Raw genomic sequence first — 22,598 nt, 5'->3', positions numbered from 1 at the left:
CTTCTCGGCTCCCCCTCACGAGGTGGAGCTATCTTTGATCTGATCGTATGTCGGTGGGGGGGGTTCGTGTGTCGGTGGTGGGGGGGGTTCGTGTGTCAGTTTGTATGTTTGTGTGTGTGTCATTTATGACACGGTCCTGTTCGGGTCTTTCCTCAAGCCATAAACATCAAGACAACAGACACCTCGATTCATCTTGGTGGCGTCTGGTTGTCTAATCCCTCCACCCAGAGAGAGGGGCGGGTTCCCCCCCACTTTTCCGTACGCGTTCCGACGCACAAAGAAATGGTTAAGATTTTTTTTTTAAGTTTAACATTTCACATCACAGTTGGTATCTTATCATACACAGTTATGATCCTGCTTGTGATTCATAGTATTTGATTTATTTCCAAGTGAAGATGCTCTTCCGAGCGTATGCATTTTATCACGTGCTGCAGGGAAAGACAAAGGTGGCCGGGAGCACCTCTTTATCCTTTTGACTTATATTGCTCAAATACCATTTGGTCCCATGTTCGCCAAGACTCGTGTTTGTAACTACGTCCTCCCGACACCTCTCGGTTTTACCGAGGTTCGAATTGTTATGATGGAATTATTAAAAATAAAAATAATTATCATCCTGAGTTTAAGAGGTCCATTTCTTGATTGTTGGAATCCATATCCCTTGGTTCTGTAAGGTTCTATAATGGAATGTCGTGTAAGGTTAACACGTTGTTATTATTAATATTATTTTGCAATTTTCTTTAAAACTTTCTTTGCCTGGTTGCCGTGTGTGGGGTGGGTGTGTCTCCTCATCAAACCCGGCTGGCTTTTCCAGATGGCCCCTTGTGATAAGGTGTAATTCCTGCTTCTCCGCGCTGTGAGAGAGACAAATGTGGTCGGGGTTGCTTGGAATATTGTTTAAACTCTTTCGCAAGTTTGCTCGTTGTCTCATTCCTTCTCGATAGCCTTTGATGTGACTCGGTATTCTTGCTCCAAGCTTTGTTTTAACAGTAAAGGTATTAAAGGTGAAAATCATTTGATAGCGAATTAATCATTGGATAATAATTCACTGATGTGTCTGGTGGCCTGTTCTTAATTGGAGTGAGCGTTAGGCTCGCTACTTTTATCTTATTCTTGTTGTTGCCTTTTAATTTTTTTGTTGTTGTTTTACTGGAAAATAAGGAAAAGAATATGTATACGATTTACCCTGTTGGCGTCTGGTGTCTGCTCTCTTGGTGTTCTGACCTCGGGGGGACCTTTCCTAAGGGGCCCATCAAACTCTTGTTCATCTGGAGATTTTCGCCGATAGCTGTTACATCCTCGCCTCGAGAGTTTTATTATTTCTTTATTTCTTAATGGTCTGTTTATGACCGACATCTGGTTTTTCGTGTTTCTGGCTTACGGGTTTGATTCATTATTAAATATATATATATATTGTTTGTCACGAAAGAAAGGAAAAAGAAATCTAGGTGTATGCATCCGTAAATATTCTTACGGATATTAATTGTGGAAAAAGGGCCGTGTACAACATTCAGCCCTTTTAAAAATGATCGGTGGTCTGCCACCGGTTATTTTTAATATTAAAGAAAAATGCCTTTTTCCACCATGAACCATCGATTGTCTTCAAGTTTGTGATTTTTCCTTACAATGCGCGCGTACGTGTCACAGCATGATTACATTTGAAAAAAAAAAAAGAACAGGAAAAAAAATAAAGGCAACATGTTACATCGGTTGTTATCAATTATTGCTTTGATTTTTGTTTCAGTTCCTGGGAAACACTGGATAGCGGTTTCGAGCCCGGTGGTACACCGTTTCCCTCCTGGCATCTCTTTGTTTAATGTTTACCAAGTTATTGGCAACCTTACTGCCACGTTTGGTCAAAAGTACAGAATAATTTTTCTCATGACCAGGTATTTTAGAGTAACCTGTGACCTTTCCATGCAACATCATCACATCGTCGTTTTGGTCCATCGTCGGTATGGCTTTAGCCAAATGAGCACGGTTCCTTGGTTCGTATTGGTAAAATTTTTATCCCTCGCCTTCCCTGTGGGTTTATGTGGCGTGAAGCCATGTCGTACGCCACCAGGATTAGTACACAACACGAGTTTCCGTGCTCGACTGTTGGGGTCATTTGCCTTCTCCGCAGCCATGTGCAGATTTGCTGACTCCGTACCACGATCCGATTCCGTGCCTCGATTCGATTCCATGTTTTTGCGTGTGCTGGATTCCCACACATTCCCCAATCCATCATGGATTTTTGTCTCCGTAACGCGTTTCCCTGGCACTTTTACTGTACTCTCACGCAATTTTGCGACACAATTGATCGCGTTTCCATTTACCAAACAAGCATGTTTCTCCTCCCGATCCTGTTGGTTATCATTTCCTGTTAGATCACGCTTCATGGTTAATTTTCTTTGTTCAATAGGTGGGTTCACCACGGGAGCGACTCTCGCGTTCCCCACCACATCAAAGCGTGTGCATGGCGCATTTAGTTTTCCACAATCATGGTTCCCCTCCTGGTTCTGTTTGTAACCTCCAACCTGCTTGATTTTTTCAAAGGGCTGTGATTTTTTTTTCAGATCAGCGGATACCTCTTTCCCTGTCATTTTCCTCTCAACCAGTGTGAGCGATTTATCACGTGCCCATGTCACCCTCTTTGTTACAGCCAAGCCATGTGTGCCCCTTGTGTATCGTGGAATGGGGAATCGGCGTGATTCTGCTCTTGGCCTATACACGCCGTGATTCTCGCGATTATGTGTATTCGTGTGTCGTGGCCGCCCATTCTCTATGTGCCACTGTCGACCGTAATTGTTATCTCGCCATCTGTGTGGGTAATTTTGGCCGGCTGTGTGCCGTGGAATTGAGCACTGGTCTGACTTTGCTCGTGGTCTCCACACGTTGCGATTCTCGCAAATACGCGTCCCTGCATGCTGCGATCGCTCCTGGTCTGCGTGCCATTGTCTCGTGTAATTGTTATTTGACCACCCGTGTATGTAATTATGTTGGTAATCCGTGGGTGCTTTTTGTTTTCTGCACTGTGGGCCTGCGTGCATCAAATGCCTCACATGTTTTTTATTTTCCTCTGATAGGCTGGTTGCCTTGTCCCGTTCACTGTGTGCTGTGAAATCATTGTTTTTAGCCCGGTACAGCCAAGCCATGTGTGCCCGATCCACTATGTGGTCTAAGGAGGCTGTCTCTGGATTCAAGACCATTCCCACAATTTCTGTAATCTCTGGACTCAAAGATCCAAAAAACATAATTTTGAACCTTTTGTCACCTTCGTGATACTGATCCACATCGCCCGCATAGTACGCTCTTTTAAATCGCATGAGGTAATCCCGAGGATCCTCGTCTGCACACTGGGTCATAGATTTTGCAGCGTTAAATCCCTCAGACAGTGTTGAATATTCTCCAAACTTCCGAATCACTGCCAGGCTCAGCTTTTTAAAATCGTTCCGAACCTCGTATGGTAGCAACTTTACCCATGATATGGACTGTCCATGCAAGCTGCGTTTCAGCAAACTCGCTTTTTCATCCGTTTTCCTCAGACCCCTGATCATTGCTTCTGCTTCTACCGTTGCGATGTGAGTGTGAATGTCCCTGTTCTTATTGTGTGGATCAAAATAGGGAATTCTGACGAGAGCTTTGTCCATCAATTTCAGAGTGTTACTACTGAACGAGTATTCGGAAAGTTGATCATCGTCATCCGAGTCAGATTCGGATGAGTCATTAACATCACGGTGGCGTTGCTTAACATGATTTTTGTAGTGTATTTTGCGCCTGTAACGTGGGTCAACTTTGCTCGGTGACTCATGTTTGTCCCATGGCTCATACTTATGTGGTTTTTGTGGGGTGTTTGATTTATATTTGTCTGGTGCGTCGTGCCTGTCGCGATGTTTGTGTCGGCCGTCTGTGCGTGGTGTGCGTTTTCCTGGAGAGTTGCCTCGGAGCTTCGGCTCCGCCCTTTCTCGCGTTATTAGTACAGAATCTCCTGGTGATTTAGTTTTAATATTCTGTCTCACTCTGACTTCGGGGTTATCAGTCCCACCTGTTTCTTTTCCGAAATGTTCCTCCTCCCATAATCTCTGTTTGTCTGTCTGTGCGAGAGGGTCTGAGTTCAGCGTAGTTATTCCTGATGTTTTAACATCGTGTTCGCTTTTCTCCCATTTTATCCAGTTCTTAAGCAGTGTCCCAATGTCATCAATACAGCTCCCCTTCCATGTGTCTCCCTGATTTGTTTGCTCTGTAGCAGATCGGCCTGACCTTTTTGGTACAAGTTCCCAATATCCCGCAATCCACTCAAAAATTACTCTTAATACGAGCATCTCTGGAATTTCACTTCAGAGTGCATATCAAAACAGTTGTATCCAGAATGCATCAGTTCGACTCATGAGACTCTGGTATTCCCTTCAGAGCACGTATAAAAACACTTGTATCACAGGATGTGGTCAGTTTGACTCGAGCAAATAATCTTACTTCAACTGTCTTTGTTATACCCTGCTACTCTGGAATTTCCTTCAGAGTGCGTTTTTTGTTTGTTTTACACCCGTTACAGTCACAGGGCAATGTAGATCATAAAACCTTGGTTAATACAACAGTGATTTGTTTCTTAATTCAAGCATAAACTGTCTGCGAGAGATCCCGGACGAGCCCCCAATATGTTGTATATATAGGTGTTATGAAAATTGATGAAAATAATGAAAATTAAATGAAATTTGCAATTTGCATAATTTATCCGAAATTATGTTAATTAGTGCATAAATTATGCTGATTCGAGAGATAATCGTATTAATTTATGCGAGTGGGCGTGGTTATGATAATGCAGGTCGTTATGGATTATCAGGTCGAGCCTCGGTGACTAGGATTGTGTTATGAATTGGAATGACGCAATTAATCGTATGCAGTGACGCAGGCGTTGTGAGCGTGAATGAGAGAGAGTCGATTCGACTCTGCTCTTTAATTCCGTATTATCGATAAGGACACGATTACTCTCGATTGAACATTACGAATTATGTGTGTTATGGATTATGTGTGGTGATAGTGTGCTTATGATAGGTCCCCAGGATTCAGATCTCATACGCAGAACAATATTATGCAGAATTTCAGGAAGAATCACACACAAACCTTCTGCATTAATCAATTTTATTTCTAGCTAACTTTAATTTTTGGATAATATGAAAACTCAATCTCGGGGTTTTGGAATTTCAACACAGCGTTAACATGATACCATCACGATTACGTTGTTTCACCTCGATAGCGGCACCTGTGGTTAATTCCCGACGCGTAACGCAATCAATCGGTTGTTGAGAGAGAGATTAAAAACATGCAAACTATTCTATCAAACCTTAACTTTATAATATGCAACTCGTATGGTTGAATTGTTACACAACACGGCACTTGGTCTTTGATTCGTATCCAATCCTTAATACATCCTGATATGCGAAGTTATTATGCTTGAAATCGTCAGCACAGTACCACGTTGATGTTCGTTCATTGATTCATAACGATTATGAATTTAAAGCGTTCGACTGAAATACTTCGAATTGCCTTATCAACACCACTCGTTGGCCACAATGCTTCGTTACTTGAATTGTCACACAAAACAGCTTTCGGTCATTGATCATGCGCGGCCCTTAATGCAATTATTGTCACGTTGTTAATCAGTCATCCTATTGTCAATAGGATGACTGATTATTATGCAACGCTACTCGTTGACAGGGCACTCCAACCAGTATTATTCTTGGAGGCACAAATATGCGTTTGAATTCGTTATTTCATTCGTGGATACCGGCAAGATTATGCAGAAAGACAAATATTAACGAACGACTCAAGTATTCCTAATCAACTTCTCAACGCGACTCAATGGGTGGCGATGTTTCCTTTTGAGATCCTTATCTCGGGCCAATCTTTTAATTGATTGTGGCCAGACCCCTGACAGGGAACCGGTTGAACCGCTCTCTATCCCCGCGAGCGGCGCTCCGTGGTGAGGAGTCAAGAATTAATCCTTGTTAATGGGTCAGTTGGTAATTTATGCGGTTAGAAGTACAGCCCCAGCACAATATTACAGAGAAAAATTATGAACACTCTTAAAAACGATGGATTATTCACTCGATCGTTGCGATGTTTCCACAATCACGGATGGTTCAATGGCTTGAGGTTTTTTTGGCTTTGTTAATGACCCGTGTGTGTGTGTTGAATGGTATGAGTGGTGAAAGAGTAGGCCAATGTTCGGAATCGATTCTTTGCGTCAAGCAGACGTCTGGTTTGTGTGTAGTGGGGGGCAGTGTATCATACGTATCAGTTGATTCTTCTTTCAGTAGTTGGTTCGGACTCGACGGACGTTGGTGAACGAGTAGATGCGTTGTTGTAGCTGAGATGACCGTCTGGTAGACGGCGTTAGAAGCACGCCCGCAGCGGCGCGCTGGTGCTCCGTCGTCGGCGGTTGTAGATTGCAGGCTCACGATTCGCTCGTGGTGGCGCTGGCCGCTAACAGCGGCAGCGGGTCGCCAATCGGCGACACTCGCCAATTCGGCGATTTGTAGAGACGTCTCCGGCGTCGGTGATGGCTGCTCTTCTGCTGAGATGAGTTGAGCGGGTCTTCTGCTGAGATGAGTAGAGATGAGTCTTCTTCTGTTGAGCTGAGTTGAGATGAGTCTTCTTCTGTTGAGCTGAGTTGAGATGAGTCTTCTTCTGTTGAGCTGAGTTGAGATGAGTCTTCTTCTGTTGAGCTGCCCCCGAGGGCTGATGAGATGGCCCCGAGGGCTGATGAGCTGGCCCCGAGGGCTGATGAGTTGATTTCAATGCTGAAACGGCTCCTTTTTATGCCAAAAATCTCTCCCCTTCTCGGCTCCCCCTCACGAGGTGGAGCTATCTTTGATCTGATCGTATGTCGGTGGGGGGGGTTCGTGTGTCGGTGGTGGGGGGGGTTCGTGTGTCAGTGTGTATGTTTGTGTGTGTGTCATTTATGACACGGTCCTGTTCGGGTCTTTCCTCAAGCCATAAACATCAAGACAACAGACACCTCGATTCATCTTGGTGGCGTCTGGTTGTCTAATCCCTCCACCCAGAGAGAGGGGCGGGTTCCCCCCCCCCCCTTTTCCGTACGCGTTCCGACGCACAAAGAAATGGTTAAGATTTTTTTTTTTAAGTTTAACATTTCACATCACAGTTGGTATCTTATCATACACAGTTATGATCCTGCTTGTGATTCATAGTATTTGATTTATTTCCAAGTGAAGATGCTCTTCCGAGCGTATGCATTTTATCACGTGCTGCAGGGAAAGACAAAGGTGGCCGGGAGCACCTCTTTATCCTTTTGACTTATATTGCTCAAATACCATTTGGTCCCATGTTCGCCAAGACTCGTGTTTGTAACTACGTCCTCCCGACACCTCTCGGTTTTACCGAGGTTCGAATTGTTATGATGGAATTATTAAAAAGAAAAATAATTATCATCCTGAGTTTAAGAGGTCCATTTCTTGATTGTTGGAATCCATATCCCTTGGTTCTGTAAGGTTCTATAATGGAATGTCGTGTAAGGTTAACACGTTGTTATTATTAATATTATTTTGCAATTTTCTTTAAAACTTTCTTTGCCTGGTTGCCGTGTGTGGGGTGGGTGTGTCTCCTCATCAAACCCGGCTGGCTTTTCCAGATGGCCCCTTGTGATAAGGTGTAATTCCTGCTTCTCCGCGCTGTGAGAGAGACAAATGTGGTCGGGGTTGCTTGGAATATTGTTTAAACTCTTTCGCAAGTTTGCTCGTTGTCTCATTCCTTCTCGATAGCCTTTGATGTGACTCGGTATTCTTGCTCCAAGCTTTGTTTTAACAGTAAAGGTATTAAAGGTGAAAATCATTTGATAGCGAATTAATCATTGGATAATAATTCACTGATGTGTCTGGTGGCCTGTTCTTAATTGGAGTGAGCGTTAGGCTCGCTACTTTTATCTTATTCTTGTTGTTGCCTTTTAATTTTTTTGTTGTTGTTTTACTGGAAAATAAGGAAAAGAATATGTATACGATTTACCCTGTTGGCGTCTGGTGTCTGCTCTCTTGGTGTTCTGACCTCGGGGGGACCTTTCCTAAGGGGCCCATCAAACTCTTGTTCATCTGGAGATTTTCGCCGATAGCTGTTACATCCTCGCCTCGAGAGTTTTATTATTTCTTTATTTCTTAATGGTCTGTTTATGACCGACATCTGGTTTTTCGTGTTTCTGGCTTACGGGTTTGATTCATTATTAAATATATATATATTGTTTGTCACGAAAGAAAGGAAAAAGAAATCTAGGTGTATGCATCCGTAAATATTCTTACGGATATTAATTGTGGAAAAAGGGCCGTATACAACATTCGGAGTAAGTTGTTGTTATTTGGCTAATCGCACAAAGTGAACCTTCTGTCCCGTGGATGGGAATGTATAGGAGGAAGACGAGTTTTGGAAGAGCATGATCAGTGACTACCTCAAGCCTCTGGAGGAAGATGACGATCACAGGAAACGCGTGAAGCAGGAACTCTTCGAGATAAGAAACAAGGTACTGGCAACGCGTCATCGCGAGTACCGGAGATGCTTCGATAACAGAAAAATTGCGTTCCAGCGACAACGCGTTGTGCAAACAGCAGGCGTTAAGCGAGTACTTATCGTACTTGGCATGCGGTATAAGAAGATTTAAACGACATTGAATTACCTATGCCTTATTATTCCTACGAATTAATTGTTAATTGTTCCAATAATCCGCTAATCCTGTAAAATACATGAACAATAAAACAATAACAACAGAAGTGACTATTTGGCGTCGAGAGTGGACAGTGGGGGGGGGGGGGGGAAATGAACGCACAAAGAGGGGATCCATAAACAGCCCGGGGTCATCCCCCCCGCCACTCGGCCAATGCAATGTAAATCAGGCCTGGTCTGTCTGTCCCAACGTGCAGGGCACTTTCGTCTACTTCATGATCAATGCACTGTGGCTGGTGGCGACCCTGGCACTGCAGTTCGTGGGAGCCGACCTCTACATCCAGATCCCGAGCACGAAGAACGAGGGGACGGTCATCGACGTGCTGCCCCTCGCCTTCATGTTCCTCATCACCTTCTCCAGCATGCTCATTGTCCAGTTCCTGGCCATGCTGTACCACAGGTGAGGAGGAGGGGAGGGGGTCGACCCATGCGTGGCCATAGGGGGTGTGTGTGCATGCCGACTCAGTGACCAACAACAGTAACGATTATCTGAAATGGTCCTGGACCTCCCCCCTTGTGCCGTACCGGCCTTCATAGGTGCCGCTCGCTGACAGCACTTGCCCCAACAGTATCTTAAGGCTATCCAGGAGATCCTTGTCTTTGCCTTTATGTGAGTGTGGGCAGTGTGCTTATGACCAGCTCCAGTTTCGCAGCCGAGGTCTCACTCCGAAACAGTCGGGCAGCATTATCTTTTCATCGGCTGTGTAACATTGGGTGGAAACTACTTGGTTTGTCATTCCATGCGAAGCTCCGGATTTTCTTTGACCACATTGATATCTTCCCTTCTTTATTCTTTCGAGAAGGATGTTGAGGTGTCTAAAGTAACATCTGCACCGGTTAGAAACATTCAGGTCACCCTGCCTACAATGCATCCTGGGTTTAACCAGACTGGATTGTGTCAGGAGCTCACAGATTCTTAAAAGATCTAGACACATTCCCATTGGTGAGCTCCTCTCACAAGCGTGGCTGTGTTGGCTGGGTCATGTAGCCCCCATGCCCAGCCACTGCATGGCAAAGCAGCTATTATTTGGCAGGATAGATCAGACTAAAAGGGCACGGCATGGGCTAGGGAAAAAAAGGAATGATATGGTACAAGATGATATATAGAGATGAGTGGACTTGCCAATAACTGGTACCAGAGGTCTCAAGATCGGCCATTCCTGAGTAGATGCTACTTGGCAGTTGGAGGCAGTCGCCCACCAGCAATAATGGAGGGCAGAGGAGCGATGCTCACATCCATAAGCAGAGCACCGGGCAGCTAAACACAACAATTTGGCACAGTAGGGGTCACAGCTGGTGCATTGTCAGTCATCTCAGTCAGTCAACCATTGGCTCCTAGGTCTGTCCCGTTACCTCCTGACATTTTGCCACCGTGGCGCCCCGTGCCCCTCCCCCTTCCCCTCCGTGCCCCCCCCCCCCTCTGCCCCCGTTCAGGTTGTTCACGTTGCTGCACGTGCTCTCCTACGTGGAGTCGTCGTCGTCGGGCCAGCAGTCAAAGAGGGGTGCTGTTGGTCTAGACAACAAAGCATTCGTCAACGATGGAGACGACGATGACGCTCAGCAGCGCCGTCTCAGAGAGATTGTCTAACAGATCCCTGGACCCCCTCCTCACACGCCGCACGTGGGTCCCCTCCCCGCACACAGCACATGGACCCCTTCCACTCACGGCGCACCTGGACCCCCTCCTCACAAGCCGCAAGTGGCCCCCCTCCATGCACGCTGAACGTGGACCCCCTCCTCGCACGCTGCTCGTGGACCCCCTCCTCGCACGCTGCTCGTGGACCCCCTCCTCGCACCCTGCTCGTGGACCCCCTCCTCGCATGCTGCTCGTGGACCCCCTCCTCGCACGCTGCTCGTGGACCCCCTCCTCGCACGCTGCTCGTGGACCCCCTACTCGCACGCTGCACGTGAATCCCCTTCTCGCATCCTCGCACGCTGCACGTGGACCCCCTACTCGCATGTCATACGTGAACCCATGCACGTCGTGGTTTATCAATGACAGTGCGGTCAGTAAAGGTGCAGCCCTGCAAGATGCTTCCCTTGTTGGAAGAGGTGGGAGTTACCCACGCTTTACCCCACCACTGCATGCGACCTGCCGATCGACCAACTGTGCTGTATCCATTTACGCAGCTGGGTGGACAGAGGCAGCGAGATTTAAGAAGCTTGCAGCGTCGCTCCAAATGCCAGGCCTAAGGATCGACCTCTAGATCGCAAGTGTGGTGACATGTTAATTGCAGCAGGGCAGCCTCTCATTACAATGGAATGCAGTCAAAAGGGCTGCTGAACAACAACGGTGGACATCACTTGTGATATCATCGGCTAAAGTAAATGTAGGGGCTTTGAAGCTGCTCCTGGCCATGGACAGAGAAGTCGCTTCTATGTAGCAGTGGTCAGATGAAGGAAACGTCCTGTTGTTGTTTGTATGTTCAATTTATTTTGCACTGCACTTAGCCAACCATGCTATCGTGGATGTAAACATCACCCACACATAGACTGTCCCGTTAACCATAGAAGTTGATCAAATCACATTTTTACGCCTGATTAATTTAGAGGTCGAGCGACCCACATGGGAAATCTTGTTTTTAGAAAGGTTTCTCTACCAAACAGAAAACGATTCCCCATATCGCTTTAATAGACTTATGGAGCTGTTAGTGAGCACCTAATAACGGCAGGCACAGCACACAAGGTAGGTGGCCAGCACCAAGTCAAACTGCATTACCGCACCATTTTATCATTTGAGGCTGAGTCGACCTAGGGGAGGCCCAGAACCGGTTTAGATAATCACCACTATTGTTGGTGGCCATGAGTGGGAGTCGAACTAGCGTCCCAAGGCTCAGATACTTGTGCAGGGCTATGAACACGAGTTTTATTTCATGTTCACTGATGGTCAGATATATATGCCAACATATATTTATAGATATTTATAATACTCTTTGGTTCTTTTGGTAAAGTCACGTAGGTATAAAATAAAATAAATCACGACGTTTCTATTGCAACACAAGCAATCATCAGGTGGGAAACCCAACAGCAAGAAGTTTTTTTCTACTGAAGTGGGAGAGAGATGCCATGGTAAGAGGTTTTTAGGTAAGAAAGGGGGGCGGGGCAAGGGGGGGGGAAGAGGGGGTGTGTGGGCTAGGGGGAGGGGATCGTTGCATGGACGCTAGATTGATATGTATAATGTGGTTTATTTACAGAGATGTAGAGTTACATTGAGACTGTGTGGATAAATAAAACAAGACAGAGAAGAAGCAGTCATCCATCCAGAGCACCACGTTCAGATAGTTTCCCCAAAATATTGTATTGGAGATGTGAATCCATAATTTTAATGCTAAGGCAATGTTTCGCTGCTATTTGCCGCTGAGAAGATGTTATCTCCCTCGATCGGTACACAGGAGGTCATGGGTTCAATGCTGGACCCTGGCGGTGCCTCTGTTATACTTTTGGAGTCGGCGTGTGCTCTCGCTGTGGTGGTCGGAGCTTGGGTTTTTATCTGGGTTCCTTGGTTCAGATTATTAGACTGCTGTTATAAATTCTCACGTGTGGTGATATCAGCTACTGCGATCATCAGCTATCATTTCGTGTGACCAGCTCGCCTATGAACAAGAGCTAAGAGCACAGTTGAGTTTAACTGGTAAATAAAACTGTGAATTCCCTTGCACCTTCTGAGGACGGTAGTGTCTTGGTCAACAGGTCACTTACCAAACGCTTAACGATCGAACCAAACCTTTTAGGTCCACGCTTCGCTGGGCGCGTATAGTGGTTACGCACACGTTAAGCTCTGTGTCTTTCTGGTGGATGCGTTGTCGGGCTGATCCCATGGTGTCTGAAACGTGGAACAGCACGAAGGCGTTGGTGGTGAGCGGTAAAACGTGCACTCCTCCCCCATCCCCCCCAGATGAATGTAGGTTACACTTCTCTGCTTGACAATAAATCCCAAAGGTTATTTTTAGTATATAACATCGCGATGTATAGCTTTTGTTAAACTTGACAAGATTACGTCTTAGTTCATGGCAATGAGAATAGAGTTCGTTTGTAGGAGAACATATTTGCACGATGTTATTTAAGTAAATTAACATACAATGTGGTAACACGGCACGTACTGATTATATACACTTTATTGCCTATTGTTTTTTACTTTGCACAAATATAGTTTACTGAACTTTTGCAAGCCGTTATCAGTCATGTATTCTCGACTGCTTGCATAGAGATAGTGGCGCAGCCCTGCAATGAATCACCCCTCCGGACGATTGAGACAGCCTGCCACCTACAGATTGCGCAACAGCGCCCCACACGACTTCCAGCCGTTTGAACTCGGTCGTTGGTGTAATTTGCATTCTTACCTGGAGTAAACCAACCTCCAAATCTACATATCGCTGGGTTCACAGTTTAGCACGCTAATCAATACTGCACCACTCACTTTAGCATTGCCACATCCAAATAAATAAATGCGTATGCACCAACCGCTTGAAATAATGCCACATCGCATAGTCGTCGTGTCGACAATTAGAGAGGTAGCCAGGTTGCTCAAAGATCAGCGCTGGACTGGTACCATTGAGAAGCTGGGTTCAACCCCGGCTACTGAAACTAAACTTTTATTTTTAGTTTACCAGGTAAAGTCCACTAAGATATATAGCTTTTTTTAAATAAGCGACCTGGCCACAAATAATAGCTCAACGAAGTGGATCATTAATCACGTGTACATTTGTAGCAGCAGTCAAATACTCTTAACGCACTTTGATTCCAAATATGGAGAACAATCCCAGCGACCACGAAGAGAAAGAGGCATGCAATCTCCAAACAGGCATAGCATACAACAGGCATAGCAGGCGAGGTAGTTAACATCTCCTAGTCACCGTGGCACCCTGCCTGTGACTGGCAGGGCTCTCCCGGTATAGTTAGCTGATGGCCTCAGCCCGGTCACCAACGATTCAAAGACGGATTGTAAAAAAACAAATTAATTGGTATTGGTTCCCACGTGACCACTTGATTTGATTGCTCTGACGGATGGTGGAGAGTATATCTGAATATTGCCTTTATACTCAAACCATCTAACCCAAAGTAAACAGACAGTCCTCGACTTGCGAGCGTCCGACTTACGAACGCCCGCTTCCATGAAATATATTTAAAAAAAGAAAATTATTGATTTAAAATGCGAACTCGCAATTGCAAACTGAACTGCCGGCTTACGAACCGTTCGAATTTCGAACAGGTCTCAGGAACGAACTAGGTTCGTAACCCGAATACTGCCCAGAAATAACTTCTGCTCAATAGGTTTGTGGTCATATATAGTTACTAATTATTGTTAACATGGGGATAGTATATTTGTGTGATTTAGGTGCTGGATGTGGTCATAGCTGGGATCCTATCCTTTTCTATATTTATAGAGCACCTTTGGTCAAGGCACGCTTTCCAACATTTAAAATTTGTAACAAAAACAAAGTGATTTATATGGCAAGGGCAGTGCAAGGGCCGAGGAATGAGTGTCCCGAACAGAGGACATGTGGCTTCATGCAAGAGATATAGGGAAGGAACGGAACAAAATGAAACGGTGGGGAGGGAAGAGGAAGGGGATGGGCTATTAAAAAGAGGTGAGGCCTTCAGAGAGGAATGGAAGGAGGTTATGGAGGTGGCCTGCTTCATTTTCAAGTATCTCTCTATTTACAAAGTTCGATTTTACGAAATTTCACGTTCATGCAATTGACAAATTACGTGTTCTAATGCTGTACTGTGCTGTGTGATTGTCACGAGGCCCCCATGGTGTCAGCCAGCGCTGGTCTCAAACCCTCGGTACCCACTATATCTGTTTACCTGCTATGAAGTAGGGGCATTGTTCGAAACGTCGACAATTATATACATGTCCTTTCAATGCATTGTTGTTAACGAGTGTGTTGTAGAGGAGGTTAATTGACCATACTTCAACCACGCTGACCAAACCGGGTTGGTGGAGGTAGGTGAACATTGTATAAACGTGGAGAGGAAGGAAAGTACGGTACAATATTTGAATTTATACGCACACAGTGGGGAGCACAGGCGTTGCCTCTGCCAGTGATCTCAGTCAACCCACCGCTCCTGGGTCTGTCCCGTGAACTCCTCCTGCACCCAGCTGGCACAGCAGTCAACCCATAGCACCTGGGCCTGTCCTGGGACTCCTACCAGTAGCAAGCCTCCCACACTGCAAGTCGACTCAAAGTGCACTTAGCCTGTGACAAGCGCCGTGGTGACGTCAACACCACTTAATGGCGGATGGCGGCTGTTGTTAATGCACGGTGGAACAGAGTTCAGCTTCCAATGAGTAGGATGGTACGGTGTATGTGTGTATAAAGCAGCAGCACTGGAGAGACAAAGGTGGCCGGGTGTGGTGCTGGCCAACCACTCTCTCGCGTGCCGTACCGGGTTTCATCGGTACTTCTTGCTAACAGCACTTGTCCCAACAGCCTGATAGAGGCTATACATGAGTCTTTATCTTTGCAGTGGTTTGTGCACTGCGCCACGGTCTCTGTGACCTTTATTGCACTGAGGTCCAGGTCGTTATAGGTCCAGCCTTGACGAACGCCTTTCAACGTATTGCATGCTTCTCCAAATTATAAGACGAATCCCAAAACATACATATTTGGCCTCACACAAGACAAAGATCGCTCGTATAGCCTGAACAGACTGTTGGGGAAAGTGCTGTAAGCGAGCACCAATGAAGGCTGACACAGCACACAAGGGTTGGGTGGCCAGAACCACGCCCGGACGCCTTTATCTCCCCAGTGGCCATGTTAACACATTACACCATACCGGGTAATAATGTGAAGCTGAGTCGAAGTTAGGGGAGGCCGTGAGCAGGAATCGAACTCGGGTCACCAAGTTCGTAGCGCCGAGCGCTGCTCTTCACAATAACAAAAATTCGCCATTCGCCACTAAGTGGTGGTGACGTTACCATGACACTTGTGCCAGGCGATGTGCACTTTGAGGCCACGTGAATTGTCGAAGACCCTCTAACAGTAGGTCACAGGACAGACCCAGGTGCCATGGGTTGACTGAGATGACTGGCAGATGCACCACCTGTGCCCCCTATTGTGCCAACTTCCTGTATTTTTTTCGACCCGGTTATCCGCTCATTGTTGTGAGCATTGCTCCTCTGCCCTCCGCTGTTGTTGGAGGACGATTGCCTAAAACTTCCCAATAGCGTCTTCTAGGTGCACGTAGCCTGGCACTGCACAGTAGCATCCTTAACGAGCCTCCTCGCTCACTCTACACGAAGCTGCGGGTCGTGCTCTTACATGTGGACGTCTCCTAGATTATAACTTTTGCTTTAAAATGCACAAGCCAAATGTGCGTCTCAGAATCGGTAGACCGCGGTAGAATAGAGAAGGATGTTGGAGTGGTGGTGCCGCGCCTGGCACATTAAAATAACAACCCGCCGAGCCGAGTTAGATAGCAAGACACGGCTAACATCTGCAGTGGCGAAGTGATGACACCGTGGATGAAGGTGAATCATTCCAAAAGCACGATTAACGATGATCCGTACCTCGAGATTCCTGGCTGGCTGCTGGCTGGGCGCCTCTCCACTCCAACCACAATTACTCCGCTGTTAGTGGCTGCTGTAGGCCGTTGCTACAGAAACTAGCTGGATAACATAACTGGCTATGCGGGATTATTTGTCGAACAAATGAAATTAAACGGCTTAAACGGTAGTCTGGCAGACGTCTAATAATAGTAATAATTATAATCATTATTAATTGGCATAGATAGCGACACCGAAAAGGTGGAAATAACGAATAGAGAAGACTGACGACGTCTCATTTAAAATCGCTCTAACTTTTAAATGTGCTCCTATCAACGTAATTATTTTGCCAAGATGCTTATTTCCTAGATGTGTGTGTATGTATGTATCCTCAGTCTTTGCGTTTTATTATCAGAATCAGAATCTTTAGTTATCCTGGAGAAATATGATAAGCTATGAAGATATTTTTCAGAGATGTCCAGTAGGGATGGGTCAGAAACTTAAACGATAGGAGTAAGCAAATCACTCAAGATAAATGTATCAATAAATGAAAAACTAAAAAAGCTATTTAATTTACCAGGTAAGGCCCACTGACTTATTAGCTATTTTCAGAATAGACTTGGCCACAAATGATAGCTTCACAAAGTGGCTTATTGTGTGGACATTGTATTGCAGGCAAACACTACACGCACATTGTTGATTCTGAATGAGGAGGGAAAAACCAGAGTACCCGAAAAAAAATGCACGCGACCACGGGGCGAGAGAGTGAGACATAAACTCAAAATATACTGAAGGTCACGGGACAGACCCAGGGGCCATGGGCTGACTGAATTAGATGACTGGCAGATGTACCACCTGTGCCCCCTACTGTCAACTTGCCGCATTACATCCGCCCGGCGCTCCGCTCGATGGAGTCGGGATCTAACCCACGAACCTCGTGCAGATTACTGTTCGTGCTCCGAGCGCAGGAGGACTAAGAGACGAATCTGAACACGGACAGCTGTCGTTTGCTTGCGTGGCTGAGCTTCGTGACCTGCGAGACGAATCCACAGCCTGCCGCGTGTGCGGTGATTCACAGGCGATTAGTCATCCCACTTGCCAGGCCGTCAGCGCTCCGCAGGGCTGAGGGACCCGCGGGGAGAACGGGATGATGGGGAAATATGGAACCGATTAATTTGTTTTTGTTGCTTTCTTATTTATCCATACGAGTCGCACTGAACCGTGGGGCATTTTTAGCTGCGAAGCAACTGTGTACCGCATAGTAAAGGTTTTTTGGGATTATTTCGCGTAAATATAAATGTGTCATTAACACACCACCACCCGACACAGCTAATCAGCAAGGATTGTCGCCTAAACAAAACGTGCCAATTACTATGGGCAGCCGCCCCGCTAAGGCGGTCACAGTAGGACGATTGGGATCGGTTAGAGCAGTGTTCTTCATTTCAAGGCCCACGGGCCAATGGCGGCCCCAGGTGGCCTTCAGTGTGACCCCTGACAGCACATGGATATGAAAACACCCCTTGCAGGTGAGGCGGTGTGGCGGCTCTCAGACTGATGTCATATCGGCTGAAGTAGCCTCCCTCTGAAAATGAGTGAAGAACACTGTTTTTGGATCAGGAGGAGGTGGTGGCAGAACCTTCGAGAAACCTTTGAGAAGGGACATGGACCACGGGGCCCTGGGTGACTGTGCAACTCGCCCTCTCACCTATACTCACCGTTGTCCTTCACCAACGTGGTTAGGAATGGTCAAAGTCCAACCCGCTCCCCACATACCCCCGACCGCGATTGCGGAATTAAACAACGATGAGGCAATTACGGATTGACCCTTGCTGTGGCTGAACGCTATCGCGGGATGAATGTCAAGGCAGGTGCGCGGACTTCATCCCAATCGATACACTTTGTGAGCTTTGCAGTTGCAGGGATAATCAAATCACGTTCCTCTAATCACCTCGATAAGGCTTCTCACCGAGCCAGGTTGTTTATAAGTCAACATCCCCTTATTCATTCACGTTCACGTGAGACGAATTGAGTTCACATTCTACTGTGGGTATGTGCGTGCGCGTGTCTGTATGCATTTGGAGCCGCGGAACAGTGAACACGAGTTCGATTTCCGCTCACCTCCAATATCGGGTGACGAATATCTGAACCCGTACTGGGCCTCCCCTATGTCGACTCGGCCTAAAACGAGTATCGGGTGCGGTGTGTAAAACATCAGCACTGGTGAGACAAAGGCGGCCGGATGTGGTGTTGCTCGTGCCAGCCTTCACCCATACAACCTTCAACAGTCTGTTGAAGCTTGTATGGGAGAACGTTGTCTTGTGTGTGTCTCTCTCTCTGTCTCCCGCCATATGGTGTGTCTCTCGCGTTATGCTCTCACAATCTGCCTTTAACTTCTCATCAATTCACTGCCGTTCACCAATTTCTGCACGAGTGCCTGTCACATCAAAATCAGAATATTTATGTATATTGCAGGAGGAATCCGATAAGCTATGAAGCTCTTTTTCACAGATGTCCATTGGGGTAGGTCAAAGCGTTACATCAACAAACAATACAAAACACGATAGGAGTGCAAAGTATAGGAAAGGTAAACAAATCACTACAAAAAAATTGAAAGGAAAATGAACAATTTTTAATTTACCAGGTAAAGCCCATTGAAGTATTAGCTTCTTTTTTCAGAAGCAACCTGGCCACAAATGATAGCTTCACGAAGTTGGCTTATCATGTGGAAATGAAAAGCAGCCAAATTTATAGCAGCCAAATTATCTTAATAATCTAAACGCATGTTTAAATATCCCTCCCCATGCGCTTCTGCCACCGTCTGAAACGTTTTTCCTTCCGATATTATGAAGCCACTGAAGCTATGCACTTTTAAATCATAAATTAGATTAAAAGCGAATTTCTTTAGAACTGCTTTTTTTCCTTTGCCAGTACCAAAATATGAGAATAGGTTTTTCCCCTTTATCTGGCAACAAAACAAGTGTTAAGATTTTGATTTAAAGCTTTCGTGACTGCAGGGATTCATATTCTTGGTTCTTTCGGTAAAGTCACGTAGAAGGGAAACAATAAAATAATACAAATATAAAACAATCATCATGATGATAATTGCTTGTGTTACAGTCGAAACGTTTTGAGAATTTTATTGTTTTATATTTTTATTATTTGATTGTTTCCCTTCTACGTGACTTTACCGAAAGAACCAAGAATATGAATCCCTGCAGTCACGAAAGCTTTAAATCAAAAATAATATAGGTGTTAAGATGTTAAAACACCAAAGTGAAACCTTTTACAAGGAATCTTGTCTGCATTAACACCGTTTGAGACTAGGCTCCAAAGAAAGCTGTCTCTGGTGTGGACCAACCAGTTTCAAAGACAATGCATATAATATATTCTTGGTTCTTTCGGTAGTTTGTTGTCCTTCCCCCGCACCTCCGATAAGCACGGTTGGCTACGTACGGCGCCAAAGAAGATCAAGAAACACCTAATTATGTTGTATATTTCCCAATATTTTTAAGTCTTGCTGTTAAAATCTATCTTTTTAAAGGGCTGCCCTTCTCAGCATCGCCTATGATCGTTGTATTTCACCTGCTCTGAATAAAGATGCCATCTGTGAATGTTTCACCTGAGCCGAGTCACAATTCCCACTCTGTGTTTATTATGTTTCACAGAGATGGCCTTGAGGCAGGGAAACACCATTTCCTTTTACATTGCTAGACACTTCACCCCATAGGAGTCCCAGCGGCGATGCTACTATCGGGCGCACAGTCACAGAGTGGGAACTCCTCAGCAGGCGATGAGTCACGGGGAACATCTTGATGAGCACGACCATTGCTCTGCAGAGGGACGGTCTTCTTGCTGAAATAGCCTCACGCAGTGGGTTCGTGATGTTTATGGATACCGGTCTGCCCTGCAATAAACATTACCACGATTACTGTGTCCATATGTAACATCGTACATACGAGAGAGAACCGGGTGGTGGCGGCTTCGCACGTCCCCGGTAATCCAGCAATATAGAGGCAGCAGGGAGGGTTGGTGGATCACCCACAGATGATGTCGTGAAACTCTCTTCCCGTGGGCTTCGAGGAAGTGCCTTACCCTGGCTCGTCAGGAGAGGGCGATACATCAAGTGGACTAATCGCCATCTGTTTCAATCTGAACCAGGAATAGAACGTTGCCTCGTGCAACGCGTGGGTTTTCACCAGGTTCTTGGGTTTGCTCCCACTTGCTTATAATAATAAACACAGCTGATAATTTATTGGCTATGAACAACTTAAAATAAAAACTCAATGTAGCATCAGCAAGCCCCTCCTTAAAATGAGTCTTTCCACTCAATGTGGCTTTCCTGGATATAAGTAAATATTGATCACGAGGTTATTTAAAGTGGATTAACTGCTAATTCCTGTGGATTACGAGCTAATTGTAGATGAGTATTATTAGTAGTGTAATGCTTTGTGCTGAGTGTTATTAAACCACTGTTGTCTGCACTCCTTCAATGGAGGAGGAATAACACTAGACAAATTCTCTCCTGCAGTCCTCTCGTGGCTAGCAGACCTTGACATTGACATCCAGTTCCTGAGCTCCTGAGCCGATTGCTGCCATATGCAAGAGTAGATGAGAATCAGATTCGCGTGATGACTCATCACCTCTTTTGGTTGCCTCGCTGTGCCCTGTGCACCCGATAAGAGCGTTGTCGGGACTAATCTAACTGACTCACTATTTTTTTATTTTACCTGGTAAGTCCCATTAAGCTGTACAGCTCTTTTTAGAAATGAGCTGACCACAAATTATAGCACAACGAAGTAACTTATCACGTGCGAATTTATAGCAGCCAAATACTCTAAAGGCATATTGATTCTAAATGTGGAGGGAAAAATTGGAGGACCCGGAGAAAAATCCACTCGACCACAGGGAGAAAGACATGCAAACTCCAAATATACAGCAGGCGTGACAGTCGGGATCAAACCCACGGTCTTCTGTATACCAATCGAGGGAGTTAACATCTTGTAACCGTGGCCCCCCTCAGGTAAATCTCAGTTTCTCGCATTACGAGGAGGCACGGCGATTTCACGGCCTCGACGGTATTTTTTTCATATAAATACATTGTGTGGTGAAATTAGTTCAGAATCAGAATCTTTATTTATCCTGGAGAAATCCGATGAGCTCTCAAGCTCTTTTTCAAAGGTGCCCCAAAGGAGCCAGTCAAAAATTTACAACAATGCAAAAACACGAATAGGAGTGCAAAGTAGAGGAAAGGTAAGCAAAGCACCAAGAATGAATATATAACATAGATAAACTATACAAGTTCATATTTCAAAAGTATATAAATTTCCAAGCTCGGTTTAAACAACACAGCAAGAAAAGTGCCAGACGTTGCACATTACAATGTAACTTTACATTGTAAGAAGAAAAAGACCACGCGCCTTGACAAAGGAATTAGCATATAATTTAGCATTGAAATGGCTCATTGAAATAGCTAAGTTAAAGTATACACATCCGCAGAGGTACCCCTTGACAAAGGAATTAGCGCTGGAGTGGAAGAAGCCACGCTTAGATCACGACCTTTAGGCTGTGTGAGAAGAAAAAGGCCAAGTGCCTTGACAAAGGAATTAGCATATAATTTAGCATTGAAATGGCTCATTGAATTAGCTAAGTTAAAGTATACACATCCGCACAGGTACCCCTTGACAAAGGAATTAGCATCGAATTTAGCATTGAAATAGCTGAGTGATTAGCTTGTAACTGGTCACACAAATAGCTATGTTAAAGTTAGAGCATATAGATTCACCGAGGCACCTAGTACTCATCAAACAGGAGAATTTAGCGAAACACAACCACGCTCAGACATCGGACCTGTGTGCGAGCAAACAAGGTGTTCTGACAAAGAAATTAGCATAAAAATTAGCATTTGATTGGCGGATTTTAGGAAAGAGGTGGTGTACGTGCCGGTGGACTCGCAGTTTGGCGCGGGGGAGGGGGGGGGAAGGGGGGAGGGGGGAGTTTACCTATTGATGGTGTGAAAAGGGGGAATTTATAAGAGCTGCGAAAGTTTGGGGTACCACTACTTGAAAAATATACTGTACCATTGAAATTAGTTTAATGTTTAGTTCGATTTAGAACATCTTTCCAATGGTTGCTTAATTTGAAACCATCCTCTGTTGAAATTGTGTCTGTGTTTGTAGATCTGAATTGCTTCATGAAAAAATCTCTGATAAAAGCCCGTGGGTTTGCAAAGAACCTTGGCAACGGTGAAAATTATATCGTGATCCCCCACAGCGTTGTAAAGAGTGATCAGCCACGGCAGAAGAATTCGTTTTGCCGTATTTCAAATCTGAATTGTGCTCGCGAATTCGGTCAGAGACATGTCGCTTTGTCTCACCGATGTAGCAATCACCGCAGGTACAACCCT

At 45.4% G+C, this 22,598-nt stretch overlaps 1 protein-coding gene across 1 annotated transcript in view; it reads left to right on the top strand.

Moving 5' to 3' along the window:
• LOC142907825 (uncharacterized) overlaps positions 1-22,598 on the top strand; it is a 42,835-nt gene that overhangs the window by 12,100 nt on the left and 8,137 nt on the right. The window contains exons 3-4 of the mRNA XM_076057642.1: positions 8,396-8,506; positions 8,904-9,106. Of these exons, the coding sequence (XP_075913757.1) occupies positions 8,396-8,506; positions 8,904-9,106 (314 nt within the window). The remainder of the gene's footprint in view (positions 1-8,395; positions 8,507-8,903; positions 9,107-22,598) is intronic.

Source organism: Petromyzon marinus, chromosome 83 (assembly GCF_048934315.1).
Source record: "Petromyzon marinus isolate PM22_M1 ecotype Great Lakes invasive population chromosome 83, UKy_Petmar_22M1.pri1.0, whole genome shotgun sequence".
In the NCBI taxonomy this organism is placed as follows: domain Eukaryota; kingdom Metazoa; phylum Chordata; class Hyperoartia; order Petromyzontiformes; family Petromyzontidae; genus Petromyzon; species Petromyzon marinus.
Note: the sequence above shows the minus strand (reverse complement) of the source record. Positions and strands in the feature narration are given on the sequence as shown.